The 18,361-nt window shown below is 40.8% G+C and overlaps 1 protein-coding gene across 2 annotated transcripts in view; it reads right to left on the reverse strand.

Annotated features, from left to right (window-relative positions):
• Nucleotides 1-3,029: 3,029 nt before the first annotated feature.
• cnnm1 (cyclin and CBS domain divalent metal cation transport mediator 1) overlaps nt 3,030-18,361 on the reverse strand; it is a 57,014-nt gene continuing 41,682 nt past the window's right edge. The window contains exons 7-10 of one of the 2 annotated variants that reach the window (XM_033034067.1): nt 15,819-15,969; nt 10,257-10,352; nt 8,519-8,638; nt 3,030-4,398 (exon numbers count right to left, since the gene is read on the reverse strand). In XM_033034067.1, the coding sequence (XP_032889958.1) occupies nt 4,319-4,398; nt 8,519-8,638; nt 10,257-10,352; nt 15,819-15,969 (447 nt within the window). In that variant the 3' untranslated portion in view covers nt 3,030-4,318. Of the gene's footprint in view, nt 4,399-8,518; nt 8,639-10,256; nt 10,353-10,664; nt 10,703-15,818; nt 15,970-18,361 lie in introns of those variants that run through there. The other variant, XR_004414187.1, reaches the window with a different exon arrangement.

The following is an 18,361-nucleotide window of genomic DNA, read 5'->3' on the forward strand; positions in this document are numbered from 1 at the left end:
ATTTAAGACTGAGGTGAGAAAAAACTTTTTCACCCAGAGTTGTGAATTTATGGAATTCCCTGCCACAGAGGGCAGTGGAGGCCAAATCACTGGATGGATTTAAGAGAGAGTTAGATAGAGCTCTAGGGGCTAGTGGAGTCATGGGATATGGGGTGAAGGCAGGCACGGGTTGATAGCGGACGATCAGCCATGGTCACAATGAATGGCGGTGCTGGCTCGAAGGGCCGAATGGCATCCTCCTGCACCTATTTTCTATGTTTCTGTGTTTCTATGTAACTCTACTGCTGCGCCACTGTGCTGGCCACAGGGGCAGGCCCTACGGCCCACAATGTCTATCCAGAACATGCTGCCAAGATAGATGAATCTCCTGTGCCTGTACATGATCCATATTCCTTCATATCCATGTGCCTATCTAGAAGCCTCTTATATGCCACTGCCATATCCACCACCCCTTTAGTTACAAGCAAAAGATTGTGGGAAGCCTATTCCCACAGATGATCTTCCTACATAATCTTCCATTCAGAACTCAAGTATCAAAGTAGAGGTGCAGACACAAAAAGCTAACCATTTCTTGAAAAAATCGTTTCACACATTTTGCTCCTTTTCCCTGCCTCTCCTGAAGACACCATGATCACCACTATCCCAACTTTGTTGGAGAGGGTCCAGAGTAGGTTTGTGAGAATGATCTCAGGGATGTTTAGGTTAACATAGGATGAGTGTTTGATGGCACTGGGTCTGTACTCACTGGAATTTTGAAGGATAAGGGGGGACCTCATTGAAACCTACCAAATAGTGAAAGGCCTGGATAGAGTGAATGTGGAGAGGATGTTTCCACTAGTGGGAGAGTCTAGGACCAGAGGCCACAGCCTCATAATAAAAGGATGTACCCTAAGAATGGAGATGAGGAAGAATTTCTTCCGTCAGAGATCATGTGATAGGAGCAGAATTAGGCCATTCGGCACGTCAAGTCTATTCCGCCATTCAATCATAGCTAATCTATCTCTCCCTCCAAACCCTATTCTCCTGCCTTCTCCCCATAACCCCTGACACCCATACTAATCAATAATCTATCTATCTCTGCCTTAAAGATATCCATTGACTTGCCTCCACAGCCTTTTGTGGCAAAGAATTCCACAGATTCACAACCCTCCGACTACAGAAATTCCTCCTCATCTCTTTCCTAAAGAAACGTCCTTTAATTCTGAGGCTATGACCTACAGTCATAGAGTCTCCCACTAGTGTAAACATCGTCTCCATGCCAACTCCATGCAAGCCTTTCACTATTTGGTGGTGAATCTATGAAATCTGTTCCTGTCCAAATGTCTTTTAAATGTTTTTACAGTACCTGCCTCCTACCTCCTCTGGCAGTTTGTTCCATACACCCACCACCTCTCTGTGGAAAAAGTTGCCCCTCGGGTTTCTATTCAATTATCCACCAATGCTCTCCAGTTCTTGATCCCCCTACCCTGGCATAAAAGACTGTGCATTCACACTATCATTTCCTTTCATGATTTTATACACGTCTATAACATCACTCCTCAGCCTCCTGCGCTCCAAGCTAGAAAGGGCCCTTAAAGATAGCAGAGTCAGGGGATATGGGGAGAAGGCAGGAATGGGGTACTGATTGTGGATGATCAGCCATGATCACATTGATTGACTGTGCTGGCTCGAAGGGCCGAATGGCCTACACCTGCATCTATTGTCTAAATCTTCTGTGCACTCTTTCCAGCTTAACAATATCTTTCTTATAGCACGGTGACCAAAACTGAACACATTACTCCAATGTAGCCTCAGCAACACTGTAATCTGGAATAGTCATTTGCCTGGTTTGGTTCAGGCAGGAAGTTTAGTTATTCAATGGCATCTTTCTGTTCGGACCCAACTGATCTGGGAAGTTGTGCTTCTCTTGGCAACAAATTTAAACTTTTTTGTTTGGCATATGGCATATAACTAAAAATCAAATTGCATTCCCGTAAAAACATACTTCAAAAACAAACCTGTTTTTTATTAAAGGAATGTTACTCCTCCTTCAAGACTGATTTTAAATAGAAGTCATTCCCTTCTCTGTACAATTTCATGCGGCATTGAGGCATTAGTGTAATTTGCAAAGGGTTACTCCATTAAATATCAGAACGTGAGCCAACATTAACCTGCATTTGTGATGCAGTGTCTATAATAGTCAGGCAGCACAGAAACAGGCCCATCGGCACAGCTCTTCTATGCCGACCAAGATGCACCATCTAAGCTTGTCCCAATTGCCCACATTTTACCAATATCCCTCTAAACCTTTCCTGTCCATGTTCCCGTCTAAGATGAATTTAATCCATTGAATCTTTGCTGCACTCCTACCTTGGAGTCTAGACCTTAGGAAAAGTGCCCAACGATGGCACGGTGGCACAGCAGTAGAGTTGCTGCCTTATAGCGCTTGCAGCACCGGGGACCCGGGTTCCCGAAAATTGCGTGCTGTCTGTACGGAGTTTGTGCGTTCTCCCTGAGGCCACGTGGGTTTTCTCCTAAATCTTCGGTTTCCTCCCACACTCCAAAGACATACAGGTTTGCAGGTAAATTGGCTTGGTACAAGTGTAAACTGTCCCTAGTGTGTGGAGGAGAGTGTTAATGTGTGGGGAGCGCTGGTCGGTGCAGATTCGGTGGGCTGAAGAACCTGTTTCCACGCTGTATCTCTAAAACTAAACTGTACACCAGATACAAAGTCTCACCACGGACTCACACAATTGCAATTAGACTTCTTCAGTGTTGTATTCAAACACTTGTAAGACAGGCTCACATGTGAACAGCTCTTATAATTGCTACCTGCATCTGAATGCTGGCTTTCAGTACAACCACCAGCAATACTTGTTAGCGGGTGGTGAATCTGTGGAATTCATTGCCTCAGATGGCTGTGAAGGCAAAATCATTTGGGTATTTTTAAAACCGAGATTAACAGGTACTTGATTAGTATGGGCGTCATGGGATTAACAGGTTCTTGATTAGTATGGTGCTTGATTAGTATGGATTAGTAGAGAGGGAAAGATAGATCAGCCACGATTGAATGGGAGAGCAGACTCGATGGGGCAAATGACCTAATTCTGCTCCTATGATTTATGAACTTTTGAATACATTCAAAATTGAGAAACCACTTTCTAAAATCCAAACAAAATGTACAATCAAATTATTACAAACCTACAAGTATCTACTTGTGCTGCCACTTTCAGTGAGCTATGAACTTGGACTCCAAGATCTCTCTGCACATCAATGCTGTTAAAGGACTTGCCATTAAGTGTATACTTTCTCGTTACATTCAACCTCCCAAAGTGCACCACCTCACACTTGCTCGGATTAAACTCCATCTACTATTTCTACACCCTTGGGATTGGTTATTGACAATAGCCTTGTCTTAGATATTTCAAAGGGAGATCAACAGACTTATTAAAGTCACAAATCCAAGACTGCAGTTCAGGTGACATTATATATTCACCAAAAAAACAACTTTCCTAACTATAAATTTCTACCTTTGAAATGATAATAATAAAAAATATTTACCTGAGGTAATACATTTTATGAGCTCGATACTCACCTTGCAGTGATCTGTGCTGTAACATGCTTTGTATATATTAAGCAGGGTGATGATACAAGTGGGACAAAACTTCTTCCTCTTGCCATGGAAGGGACAGGGTAAATACGGCAGGTTAAGTCTCCCATACAAACTACTTCTATTGAATCTAGTGAAGCATTCCTTTAGAAGATATTTAAAAATTCACTAGGAAATGGTCCTGCTCCTTTTACAGCTGCTGAAATCTTTGCAGCGAGAAGAACTCAGTTCCCCTCCACTAAGATGTTGCAAGACAAAGTCAAGTCAAAAGGTCAACATTATCTTGTGAACTGGAAAAGCAAAGTTCAATTAGCAGGTGATAGCAGAGAGTTGTTTCACTTCTGACGCAGAGGGAGGAGATGTTTTCAATATCACCGCTCAAAAATAAAAGAAAAATAACGTTTTTGTACAGTCCCTCATAAGATGCTAAAAATCACCTGATTCAAAGTTCAAGTCAGTCCGGTTTTGGGAGGTGACTAAAATGAAGCAAAAGCAGTAAAAAAAGTTTAAATAAAAATCGTCAATTGAAATGGTGATCAATTGAAGGAAAGTGCTCGATGATACTTTGCCCAGTTGACATTACTTTCTCCTTGTGCACCAGAGTCAGACGATCGCGGTCTGTAGTCTGGGTTTTGGTGCCAGGAAATGTTCGTCGGCAGCAGGGGATTCTTCCTCCAGTAGGCGTGTTGCTTTTTTGCTTTGATCTTGCAACACCGACGGAGGTGACTGTCAGATCTTTGGCCGAGGTGCATTTAAGTTCTCCTCTGGGCTCTTCTCACTGTCTCTGGATTTCTTCCTCTTTTTGCTGCCTTGGTAAATAAAAAAAAAAGACCAAAGAGACAAATTATTCAATGAAGGTGAACATTCAAGACCAAGTGCGTCAATTTTTCAGTCAGACAGAAGGTTGAGGGTTTCAGCACCAAACCTAGATTGAAACTCTATGGCAATATTGAAGCCGCAGCCCTTGATGGAGATGGGTGGCACATTAATCTTATGCTCCTGTGAACACAAATGGACAGAAAATGACACCATTGCATGCTTTCAGGAAAGTCCCTGTTTACCCCCTCTGCATAGTCTCTTCAGTATGGATAGACATAAAATGCTGTAGACGTTAGACTTTGGAGATACAGCATGGAAACAGGCCCTTTGGCCCACCGTGCCCTCGTCGACCAGCGATCGCCTTGTACACTGGCATAATCCTACATACTGGGGACAATTTACAATTTGCAGAACCTACAAACCTATACATCTTTTTGGAGTGTGGGAGGAAACTGGAGCATAGAAACATAGAAAATAAGTGCAGGAGTAGGTCATTCGGCCCTTCAAGCCAGCACCGCCATTCAATATGGTTATGGCTGATCATCCAAAATCAGTACCTCATTCCTCCTTTCTCCCCCATATCCCCTGATTATGTTAGCCCTAAGAGCTATATCTAACTCTTTCTTGAAAAGAGAGAGCACCCAGAGAAAACCCACAAGGTCACTGGGAGAATGTACAAACTTCGTACAGCCAGCACCAATAGTCAGGATCGAACCAGGGTCTCTGGCACTGTAAGGAAGCAACTCTACCGCTGTGCCACTGTGCCACCCTAGCCGTTTCAGACTGAAGAAGGGTGCCGATCCGAAACGTCACCTATCCATTTTTTCCGTTGATGCAGCCTGACCCGCTGAGTTACTCCAGCATTTGTTTCTGTTTTTGGCATAACTCAGCATCTGCAGTTCCTTTTCCATTACACTTCAGCATGGCATGCTATGCCACTGAACTTCAATGATCACTTCTGCGTGTATATGATCCATATCCTGGATATTGTCCAGTAATGTCATGTACGATGCCATTGGGCTTTCCCACAGTGCTCCAAAGGATCCCAAAAAAGGAGAGCACTTGGAAAATAATCTGAGTTCCACTTCAGTCACAAACCGTAACTTGAACTTTAATCATTTAAAATAAAATTAAAAACACCTTTGCCACAAAGATGACAAGTTCATCCATGTGATTAGAAATAACTAAAACAGTCAGATTGGGGAGGGGGGGGGGGGTGGGGAGAATAAATTTATACCAACAGAGTTGGAGATTTATCTTGCTTTTGGATAGTTTTCTTTATTATTGTCACGTGTACGGAGGTACAGTGAGAAGCTTTTCTAGTGCGTGCAATCCAGTCAGTGAAAAGACTATACATGAATTCAATAAAGCTGTCCACCGGTACAGGATTAAGGGTATAACGTTTTGTGCAAGATAAAGTCCAGTAAGGTCCGATGAAAGATAGTTTGAAGGTCTCCATTGAGGTAGATGGGAGGTCAGGACCACTCTCCCTGTCCCTGAAACAGGAGGTATGTGTTTTGAAACTTCTGTACTTGTTTCCTGATGGGAGAGGGGTGAAGAGGGAGTGACTGGGGTGAGACAGTGACGATCAAGAATATGCAGTCCATTGAAGAACACTCAAGACCGTGCTGAAGTCTGGCGACTCTTTGCGTGCTGGTCCCAGAGGAAGATGTACTATCATTCGATTCAATTGCCCCACACTTTTAAATCTCTTTTCCGCTTGCAAATATCTTTCTTTTCGCTCTACCTTTGCACGTGTTTGGCTTGATGGGATTCATGCACAATATTATATGATTTGATTGGATAGCACGCAAACAAAAGCTTTTAATAATACCTTGGTACACATGACAAAATGTGGGCGGCACAGTGGTACAGCTGGTAGAGCTGCTGCCTCTCGGCGCCAGAGACCCGGGTTCAATCCTGCTCTCCGGTGCTGTCTATGTGAAGTTTGCACATTCTCCCTGTGACCGTATGGGCTTCCTCCCATATCCCAAAGATATGTGGGGGTTTGTAGGTTCATTGGTCCTCTATAAATTTCCCCCACATTTGCAGGGAGAGGATGAGAAAGTGCGATAACATAGAATTATTGTGAAAGGGTGATCGATGGTCAGCGTGGGTCAGTTTCGATGCTGTATCTCTAAACTAATAATAAACCCAAATCTGGAGGACTGGGGGAACGTTATACCCTTTACACGGCTTCATTGTAATCATGGATAGCATGCAATAAAAAAGCCTTTCGCATAACGAAACTAGCAATTCTAAAAACATTCAATGCATTTCATTATCATGAAGTGCATCAAATTTCCTGCCCTGCTTGAGCAGCTCTGGTTGTAAGTGTCCTCTCTTTCATCTCGTTCGCCGACACCAATGACAGGGAATAGTTACTTGTGGCCCACAACAGCTTCATTTACTTATTTGTTCATTCATTTGCAAGAGTTCAAAATCAGCCTCCCCTGGGAGCTGCACAGGAATCCACAATCACTGCCAACTTTGCTGACTGGAGCTCCTGGATGGGTCAAGTCAAGAGTGTTTTATTGTCATATGTCACAGAAAGAACAATGAAATTCTTACTTGCTGCAGAGAGAAAAAAATTCAGTGTGTGTGTATATATATATATATATACATATATATATATATATATATATATATATATATATATATATATATATATATACACATACACACAGTGCTTACGTACACACACACACATATATGCATGTATATGTATATATACATAGATATCTATATATATAAATGTATATATGCATATATATATGATATATATACGTATACACACACACACATAAATATATATACACACACACACACAAAATCTGGGATGGGATGGAACTGCAAGCTCACCTACAATAAACAGGGCTGTGGTGCTTTGTAACAACAACCTCAGTCACTGTGGTAACTATCCCTTTGCAATGATGGGTCTACTCTGGACAAAATAATATTCTTAAAAATAGACACAAAGTGCTGGAGTTCTCAGCAGGTCAGGCAGCATCTCTGGAGAAAAATAGGTGACGTATCGGGTCAGAAGGGTTCCTTTGCAACAATGTAGAAGGGTTCAGACCTGAAACGGAATAAACCAGCATCTGCAGTTCTTTGTTTCTGCCTACACAACATAATATTTTCACTGGATTCCCTGTCTACTAGGGGTGGCACACTGGCACCGTGGCAGAGTTGCAGCCTTACAGCGCCAGAGACCCGGTTTCGATCCTAACTACTGGTGCAGTCTGTATGTTCTCCCTGTGACTGCGTGGGGTTTCTCCGGATTCCTCCCACATTCCAAAGATGTGCAGGTTTGTAGGTTAATTGGTTTCGGCAGATTGTCCCAAGTGTGTAGGATAGAGCTAGTTCTCCCTCGGATCCTGTCTCAATCTCTTTCTCGTAGAAACAAGTAACCGCAGATACTGGTTAACACAAAAGGAGACAGAACGATTGAAGAGTTGTAAATTGTGAAGTCAGATGAGGGAGGGGGAAGGAGAGGAAACGATATCCCTCAAATTTCTATCCTCATCAAATCCCCTGTCGTTTGCATACTTCGCGTGGGTTTTTACAAGGTGCTCCAGTTTTCTCCCACACTTTAAAGAGACGTGAAGGCTTGTAGGTTAATTGGTTTCTGTAAATTGTAAATTGTCCCTAGTGTACAGGATAGTGCTAGTGTATGGAGTGATCGCAGGTCGGCGTGGACTCAGTGGGCCGAAGGGCCTGTTTGCACCCTGTATATTTAAAATAAATATCCTAGCCTTTCAGGGAAGAGAAAGAGAACAGTGAAGAGAGTGAAGATTTGTAGGTTAATTGGCTTTGGTAAAAATTGGAAAAATGTCCCTAGTGTGTAGGATAGTGCCCGTGTATGGGGATCGCTGGCCGGCGCATACTCGGTGGGCTGAAGGGCCTATTTCTGCGTCGTATCACTAAATTAAAAGAAATATGTTAAAAATGGGCACGTTTTTTGAACTATGCATTCATATTTTTCCTAAAAATTCTTTGATATCCCCGTCTGCAATTCAGTGCAGAATCTCCATGCACTACAGTCATAATATATGTATTGCATTTCACAAATGTTTAAATGTTTTTCTTAACATCAGAAGTTGCACTAACTTAGTTTCCTCAGAAGTTTTTTGCCAAGTGTCTCTTCTGAACCACTGCTCAGCGGAGTGCCTTCTTTCCTCTCGGGACTATTGACCCCAGGATCAACGTTTGCGCTGATGTTTTCACCAGCTGAAAAATAAACAAAGTTAATTCACAGGAATGCAGCTTAAGAGGGTAAAGATTTTCAGCGCATTTGTTTGAAATCTTTAACTCATTAAGAAAGGGTTTTGAAATGCATTCGCTTTCTTGCCAGTTACTTTGGCAGAGCTCTCTGAAGCTTTTTCCTTTTACTCCACCACCCTTTTATTTGTCTCGCTCGGGCACGCACTGTTTCCGGTACAGAAAGCGCAGAAAGGTTGTTCACAGGAATCAGCTGTAAGCTAATGTAGGATATAGGAGAGTGTACAGGACAAACTGGACACTTTTCTAAAAGCTCCCTATGCATCTTCACCTTATTTCTGAGCAACTGTGAGGTGTTGCACTTTGAGAGGTTGAATGCAAGAGGAAATATCTAATTAATGGTATGACCCTTAACAGCATTGATGTGCAGAGGGAACAGGTCTATAACCACCTGAAAGTGGCAACACAAGTACAAAGAGTAGTAAAGAAGGCATTTGATATGTTTGTTTTCACAGGTTGGGGCACTGAATACAAGAGTCAGGAAGTTATGATGCAGATTTATAGGGCTTTAGAGGACCTTGGTTAGGTCACCTTTGGAGTACTGCATGTGGTATAACTCCCTGAAAGTAGCAGCACAAGTAGATAGAGTGGTAAATAAGGCATATGGTATGTTTCCTTTCATATGGGCACTGAATATAAGAATCAGGAAGTCATGATGCAGTTTAATAGGACCTTGGTTGGGCCACATCTGTGGAGTATTGCGTGCAGTTCTGATCGCTCCATTACAGGAAGGATGTGTAGGTTTTGGAAATGGTGCAGAGGAGATTTACCAGAATGATGCCTGGATTAAAGGGTATTAGCTACAGGGAGAGGTTGGACAGACTTGGATTGTTTTTAACTGGAGGTTGAGGGGAGACCTGATAGAAATACATACTATTATGAGAGGCACAGTTCTAACTAAATGCAGTGCAGGTAACAAGTGGATGTATCCTGGAGATAGACACAAAGTGCTGGAGTAACTCAGCGGGTCAGGCAGCATCTCTGGAGAAAAGCGATGGGTGACGTTCCAGGTTGGGACCCATCCTCAGACTCAAAGTTCTATCTGAGGAAGGGTACAGACAAAATGGCACCCATCCATTTTCTCCAGAGATGCTGCCTGACCCATTGAGATACTCCAGCACTTTGTGTCTATCTTCGGAATAAACCAACATCTGCAGTTCTTTGTTTCTGCATGATATATCCTGAAGTTGTCGGAAGAAAATCACTTCGTATGAAAATCACTTTGTATAACCTAGGGCAGTGATGTGATATGATAATCCCCTTTTTGATAGGAAGCACCATGTTGAACAAAATGATTGTAACGACAGATGTCAGATATTTCATTGGCATAATGAAGCTAACTAATGCCCTAAGCAAACAAACCTTCTATTTATTTACAGTTAAGGAACAGAGTTTCAAGACCCGGGGAAAACCCACACGGTCACGGGGAGAACATACAAACTCTGTACAGATAGCACCGATAGTCAGAATTGAACCCGGATCGCTGGAGCTATAAGGCAGCAGCTCTACAACTGCCTGTTATAGCTTATTTATTAACTTAATTAACTTAAGTGAACAATACACTTACATTGTTCAATCTTCAGTCCAGTTGTATCAGAGTTATTCAGTGGTTTTAGTCCCAAGAAAAATGGACCACTTAGGCTTATTCCGTCCGATTTGCTGCCTGTAAGTGATACACAAAGCCGTGGAACTGAAAAATACTTCATTTCGATCAGGCTCTGGGATATACAATAGCACTCTCCTCAATATAAAGTAAAGCACATTCATTCAGCACACCGTAGAAAATTGGAATCAATTATATGGGAGTCAATGAAAGAATTAGAACACACCAAACACAGTAGAGGACATTGTTAATATAAAGAGTTAATTGCTCAACTTTCAGGCAACAGTTGTTGGACTGTCTTCTGTTGGATTAATATTTTGTTAATATAGTTTTTTTCATTAGTAAAGTTCCGAACAATATGTTGTTTCTCACCTGTACAATGCTTCTGTAATATGGAGGATATCTTAAAGCTGTGGGGAAAAAAAATCATAATCTAGAGAAAAATCTAAATGTTACAACTTTTTGGTCACTTCAAGGTGTTCTGTTTTTAAACCAAGCATTGGCAAACATATTCAAGGATTCCTTGGAAGGCTGAATGTTCCTTATCAATGTCACTGCTTAATATACTCTCTCAAATCCAATGTTCAGCGGAGGAGTGGAAACAAATGAAAAGAAAAATGAAAATTCTTGGCTGAGACTTTATTCAATAGAGATAAGCTATCTCAGTTTTACTATTTGTTGAGATTCACATAGAACATAGCACAGTACAGCACAAGAACAGGCCTGTTGGTACACAATCTTTGTGCCGGACATGATGACAAGACCAACTCTTTATCTGGCAGCACATAATCCACACCCCTCCATTCCCTGCTATGCATATGTCTATCCAAAAGTCTCTTACAAGCCAGCAAATGTGTTAAGCTGCAGATTCCTTACCATCTCCTCAAGGTTGCATCAAAACATTGCGGCACACATGACGAGGGTAAAAGAAAGCGTTCGGCAAGTTACTCAAAATTTATTTGAGCAGAAATGTTGAATATGTCCAGCATTTAGCATGTATGTTTTAAAAAGTGATCCAAATTTGGGGACTTATTTCTCAACGGCAGATGACTGTAAAATCTTATTCTATTCAAATTCACAGTAAAGGGACTGCCCCACTGTACGAGGTAATTCAAGCGTTCTCCTGAGTTTTCCCCTGAATCGAACTCGGAGAATGTCCGTAGCGGGTCCGTTGGAGGCCGTGGATGTTTAGTAGCGGCTCGTACGAGTAAAAAGTAACAATTTTTTTCATCACAAGTATTTTTTTATTTGTGGACATTTTTCAGTGTTGAATAAACGTCAGGAGTTTACCGGATTTCCCGAGTACCTACCGTTACTCGTACGAGCCGCCACGAGACATCCACGAACTCCTGCCGACCCGCTACGGACATTCTCCGAGTTCGAATCAGGTAAAACTCGGGAGAACTCTTGAATTACCTCGTACAGTGGGACAGGCCCGCATAAAACGTTGTTTTTTTTAAGCACAATTTTATAAAATAAATCAATTATTTTAGCTGCCGGGAGTTCAATCCGAGTGCTTCATTTGAACGCAATAGGAAAGGATTTAAGAGAAAAAAGAGTAAAACGATAATGATTTAAATGTAAGCAGAAGACCTTATCCCAGAAAATGTCATTAATTGTTACAATATGAATAATTCAGCTGTGTTCACTGATAAATGTGTTTTAATTTAAAACAAAATCAACATAATTCAATATTTAGGGCATTATCAGGCTTGGAAGGCACACAGCAAGAGAAATAAAAAGGGCTTGTCCTGGCTTTCTTTCAGATGTGATCCACAAACAGACAACACCTGGAGTATAACAGAGTTCACAAAAGATCTCAGTTACTACGATAGAATGAAGAATCTTGTGTTGTTCAACTTGAAACAAAAAAAAAGCTTGAGAGGAAATTTGATAGGGATGTACAAGTCACAATGTTTTAGATAGGATGGATGGTGGGAAGTTGTTCCATTGCTAAATGATTCAAGGATCCCGATGCAGAGTTTAAACATTTTGGTAGATACAAGGAGGAAACACCATTTTATTTTAAAATCAGATTCTCATTGGAGTGCAGAATTCACTGACCAATTAAGATTTAAAAAATATGAATTATACATGAAATGTACAATTTATGTCTAATTTAGTTTGCACCGAGGTACAGTGAAAGCTCTTTTGTTGCTTACTATGGAGTCAGCGGAAAGACTATACTTGATTACAATCAAGCTGCCCACAGTGTACAGATACAGGATAAAGGGAATAACGTTTAGTGCAAGAAATCGTCCAGTAAAGTCCGATTAAAGAGAGCCCCAGGGTCTCCGATGAGGTAGATGGAAGCTCAGGACTGCTCGCTAATTGGTGATAGGATGATTCAGTTGCCTGATGATTTATATTTCTGTGTGTTGTCAGAGTCTCTGTGCCTGTAATGCTGCTGCAAATAATATTTTCCATTGTACCTGTACCTCACCATTCGTGCATATATCAATAAACTCAATTTGACTTGATTAGTTTAGTTTAGAGATACCATGCGGAAACAGACCCTTTGGGCCACCGAGTCTGCGCCGACTAGCTATCCGCGTACACTCGCACTATCCTACACTGTAGGGACGATTTAGACATTTTTACCAAAGCTAATTAACCTACAAATTTATACGTCTTTGGAATGTGGGAGGAAACTGGAGCACCTGGATAAAACCCACACGGCTACGGGGAGAATGTATAAACTGTACAGGCAGCTCCTGTAGTCAGTAGTGAACCCGAGTCTCTCGTACTGGGCCACTGTGCCACCCTATTTGCATGAAAAAAAATCTTAATTCTAATTATTTTCTGCTAGTTTACTATTATTCTTAATTATATACTTCTGGGACATCTCTTTCTGTTGGTTCCTGCACATAAATAGAAAATTAACAAGGACTCAAAGCAAAATTCGCTAAAGGCTGGGTAAAAATATAACCATGCAGGAAAATGCTCAACATGCCAGACAACATCAATGGCGAGAAAAAACAGTGAATGTTTCAGGTTAATGGCCTATCGGCAGAACTGAGGCTTAAAGGGGTTTATTGTTCTCAAGGCTCATACTGTTAAGGGCAAGGATTTATATTGTGAGTTTACAGTAACATTAACTGTCTCTCATAATCACATCACTAAGAAAAAATAATTGAGGTCACTTAAAAACTTTGTGTGGGTTCCTGAGCAGTGGAATGAGCTAATGGAATCATATTTTTCAATAACGTACACAATCTCAACTGAGAAAGCTTCAGGACAATAAGCAGGCAAATAAAGCTTAGAGGCAGGATTACGGTGTCGATGATTCAAGGGCCTTGATCTACCAAAGAGCAGATAATCTGCATATTGTAATGACTGGGGAAAGTGCCAGGCATGTAGCCCTCTCGCATAGGAAAATTGAGAAACTGCTACAGAAAAGGTAAATAAATGTTCAGAGAGCCTATGGACACGGCAGCATCAAGAGCTGGAGCTGAGCAGGATGCCAAGATTTACAGACAATAGATTTTACACCACACAAAATCTCTATATGTAAACCATTTATGCCTGCAGCAAAGTCATTGACAGTAGTTGATCTCCAGGTGTAATTGATAGGGGTATTTCCTAATCATCTCCATTCCAGCCAGGCAAAATAAACCCTCTGACAAATAGAAGCTCAAGAACATATCAAGGTTCAATGTCCGTGTAATTAATGCTACAAATTATCAATAGAAAGTTATCAATAAGAAATCACACAAGAAAACTGGACTGGCATTTTAAATAATTCAATAGCACGAATTTTAGTTTCCGAGATACAGCATGGAAACAGGTCCTTCGGCCCACCTGGTCCGTGCCGACCAATGACCATCTGTACACTAGTTCTATGCTACACACTATGGACAATTTACAGAAGTCAATTAACCTACAAACCTGCACGACTTTGGAATGTGGGACAAAACTAGAACACCCGGAGAAAATCCACGCGGTCACAGGGAGCACGTGCAAACTCTGTAGCCAGGACAGAACCCAGGTCACTGGCACTGTAAGGCTTCAACTCTACCACTGGGCCACTGTGCTGCCCAACCTATTACAGTTTAGGTGAAAACAGATTAGTCAAGTAAGGGAGATACTTTTCATTAAATTTACATAATTGTACATGATACACAAGGCTAGGATTGGTGTTTCAGTATCTAATTTATCTGACTTTATCGCACTAGAGATAACATTACTTAATATCAAAGAAAGTCAATGCATTTAATTCTGAAAATTAATTAATAATGTAAGTAATAACTCATCAGTCCAAATCAATTGTTTGCATTTTAGTATACAAAAGCATGCGGCTCATTTGTTAGAGATCAGCCAATAAATAGAATTCTGTTGTGTACACAAAACACTGAAACAAAATCTGAGGTGAAACTCATTTATCCATAAATTAAAAAGAAACTTAGAAAAATATGTATTGACTGCATGCAAATTGAGCCCAAGCAGCTCTTTAACACTTGGCCACTTGATACGATTTCAATTATGCTGAGAATGGATTGCCAGCTTTCTTACAAGACTGGGCCATCAACTTCAACACGAGACATAATCTACAATGGAGTTGGCAACAAATCCAATAAAAGTGCATAGCACAAGAGATCCAAACAATAAAAAAATATACAGTGGCAATTTTTGAACAAATGGCACAACTGAAACAAGCTTATACGCATTGAATAAATTATGTGCAACCACATGAATGTGACATTAATTCTGCAAAACAAACAAAACAAAAATAATCGTTGATCACCTGAAACAGTGTCAACTAATAGCATTGACAATACATTTTAATGAACAGGCAAACGGAGCAACCCATTGAAGGGTAAATTAAAGTGGCATCGCGCTTCTTTAGCATTTCCAAACATTGGAACTACTGTCTGTCCACAATTGGTTGTAATGAACAATCCCATGTGTTTTATGTTGCAATGGAGGGAGGCAAATCTTAAACAGATTAAGTCCGCTTGCATGCCTTTCCGTACAACAAAAAATGTTCAGAAATTGTTCATTATATTGTTAGTAATGGCTAAAAGTACAATATGCAGAAATATTCAAAATACATGCATTTAAGTAGTTAGCAAAAAAATAAACTACTGACAAAGGGGGGAAAAACACAACCTGTGTGATGTATTGCATTGCAGCATTCCAAGGGCCTTTGCAATCAGCATCCTTCACAGTCAAATACTGTTCATGAGGCTTTAATGTTTCATGTGAAGCCATGGACATTATGCAAGAGGAATCAGTGCAGGGTATAAGGCAGTGGACAATAACAAAGGCAAACAACCAAGCTTGCATGGTCATTGATATGACATTTAAAGGTGTCAAATACAACAGCAACTTTGGTCATACATTGTGGTATAAAAATAAGCTTGTTTAAAGTAATGTTGAGTGGTTTGCTGGTCTTAAATCTCAATTTCTCATCCATATATTAGAAATCAAAAGCCAGAATGCTTTGTGCTGACCTCCAAACTAGATACTCTTTCAGGGACTATGATGAATTTTCATCATCAATGATACGACCACTCGGTGACTTACGAATCACGCTCTTCGCTTGCAGTGAACTTGTTACGTTTTTCTTTGGCACGTTCTTCGTTGTTATTTCTATCACGACTTCCAGTTCAGGGGTCTGGGGTGAGTTGTCCATTTGGGTGGCTAATACTGCATTGGCATACTGCATCCCTGTGATCTGCACAGAAAAAGATTTATGGAACTTTATAATATGTCTAATATGCATTGTTTTAAGAAATGTGGCAGAGGCAGGAGAGAAAGCCGTATAATTCTCACTTTAATAAACATCATTTATTTTCATTTGAAAGCCTCATAATTTGTTATAATTTGTTTCCTATACCAGTTTAAATCAGTTCCTCTCCCAAAGTTCTTCATTATTTTAGTTTAGTTTAGAGGTATAGCGTTAAAATAGGCCCATTGGCCCACCGGGTCCATGCTGACCAGCGATCACCCCGTACACTAGTTCTAACTTGTACGGCCTAAAGGGAGTGGGAAATGCACAAGCTCAGTCTCCAGCCACAAACCTCTCCATGTTCCTGATCCCTGGTGTTCCAGACCTTGGCCTGGCTGCACTTGTGACATCTGGCAGCACATCCTGCTCTGAACAAATGAGCGAGTCATAAACCCAACCACCGGCACCGGGGTCTTACAGCGTGGAAACAGCCCCTTCATCCCAACTTACTCACACCGACCAACATTCCCCAAAGTTCTTTATTTTTAATGTGTTCAAATTATGTGTGAAATCCTAGGTAACTAAAACCTTTTTAAAAAAATTCATGGTTATCAGTAAAAGTACACATAAATTGATCTAGGTCATATAATGAGATATAGTAATGCTGATTGTTGTATTTTAAAACCAGAAGACCATAGGACATAGGAGCACAATTCAACATATTAAGTCCTCTCCGCCATTCAACCCATTGAGTCCTTTCCGCCATGTTATCATGGCTGATCTATTTTACCCTCAAGCCCATTCTCCTGCTGTCTCCCCATTGCCTTTGACACCGATAATTATCAAGAATCTATCAATTTATGCTTTATTTACTTCAAATCATTTTATTTATCAACAAAATTGATCAAATGTGAATAAAAATCAGCAAAAATATTTGATTTTTGGAAATAGGTAAATCAGCCAGATTAATGGTCCCCTTAATTGACATGGATATGCAAAATGCATGCGCTGAAAATATTTTCAGAATTTTAAAAGTAATTATGAGAAAATGTATCTGGCCTTCTTAACGTCATCCACTAATATTTAACATATTATTGCATCTAACTGCTTGATTGATTCCAAGGCATTTATATCTATTGTTCCTAGTCAAAGAGCATGCCCTTTGGCGAGGGTTGTCTATGCCGACCAGAATGCCCAACTATGTTAGTGATTCTCACTGAATATTTTTCCTGGCATTAATAACCATGTTATGAATTGCTTCCTAATCGCAGATCTGAATTTGCTGATTATATGCTTCTGAGATAAGATAGCCACAATAGTTGTGTTCTAACCTGAAAGATTTATTGAAGATTTATTTCCTCTCAATATACATCCTTTTGGTCCACTCATTCATCGCCTTTCAAGACTTGGATTTCTGACACCCAAATTTTTCTTCTATTGACCTGAAAGGCCTTGAGAGTGGTTCCAGTGTCAGAGAACCAAGTTAAGAGTAATTTTGAGATACAGCATGGAAACAGGCACTTTAGCCCACTGAGTCCATGCTGACCATAGATCACCTGTTCACAATAGTTCTATGTTATTAGACTTTCGCATCCACTCTCTCCATACTAGCGACATTTTACAGAGGCAATTAACCTACAAACCCGCACGTCATTGGGATATGGGAGGAACCGGAGCACCCGGAGGAAATAGGGAGAACCTGCAAACTCCACATGGACAGCACCCGAGATCAGGATAAAACCTAGGTTTCAGCCGCTGAGGCAGCAGCTCTACCAGCTGCGCCACTTAAAGACAAAGGTTACAATTTCCCTCCTGCGAGCAATCTTTACGTACTATCATTAAGAAATCATCTACATATTTTCAAATGAAAAATGGGCAGCACTTAATTTAAGACAAAACTGGTTAAAAAAAAAATCAAGACGTTAAGAGTGCCAACATGGTGCACTTGGATAAATCATGTGAAAATAAGTTAATTGCTAAAAATAATATTTTAAATCCTTTCCCAGTCCGTTGCAGGCAAGTGAACAGATTTTAAATAATTAAGTCAGACCAAAAAGATAAAGGCAAAACCATTTGGTAGTTATATTGCAAAGTAAATTAAACCATACTATAAAGCATTTAAAATATGCCAGTAAAATGCCCTTGCATCCAAAGGGACCAGTTCAATTTTATGAGCCGCCTTGAAGACCCACACATGGGTGCAATTAACGGAAACGCGCAATGGAGATCGTGGCCAAATTGCTGAGTGAGACCAGCATCCAGCACAGCGCTTTTCAAATAGTACGACAACTCACGGGGGACTCAACTTTTGCTCGCCGGTACTTGCCTTTGAAAATCCACCTATCTTTGCGCAGGTTTGGTTAATCTTGGGCAAGTTGGGCTCAAACATGACAGGCTG

Source organism: Amblyraja radiata, chromosome 15, assembly GCF_010909765.2.
Source record: "Amblyraja radiata isolate CabotCenter1 chromosome 15, sAmbRad1.1.pri, whole genome shotgun sequence".
Classification (NCBI taxonomy): Eukaryota; Metazoa; Chordata; class Chondrichthyes; order Rajiformes; family Rajidae; genus Amblyraja; species Amblyraja radiata.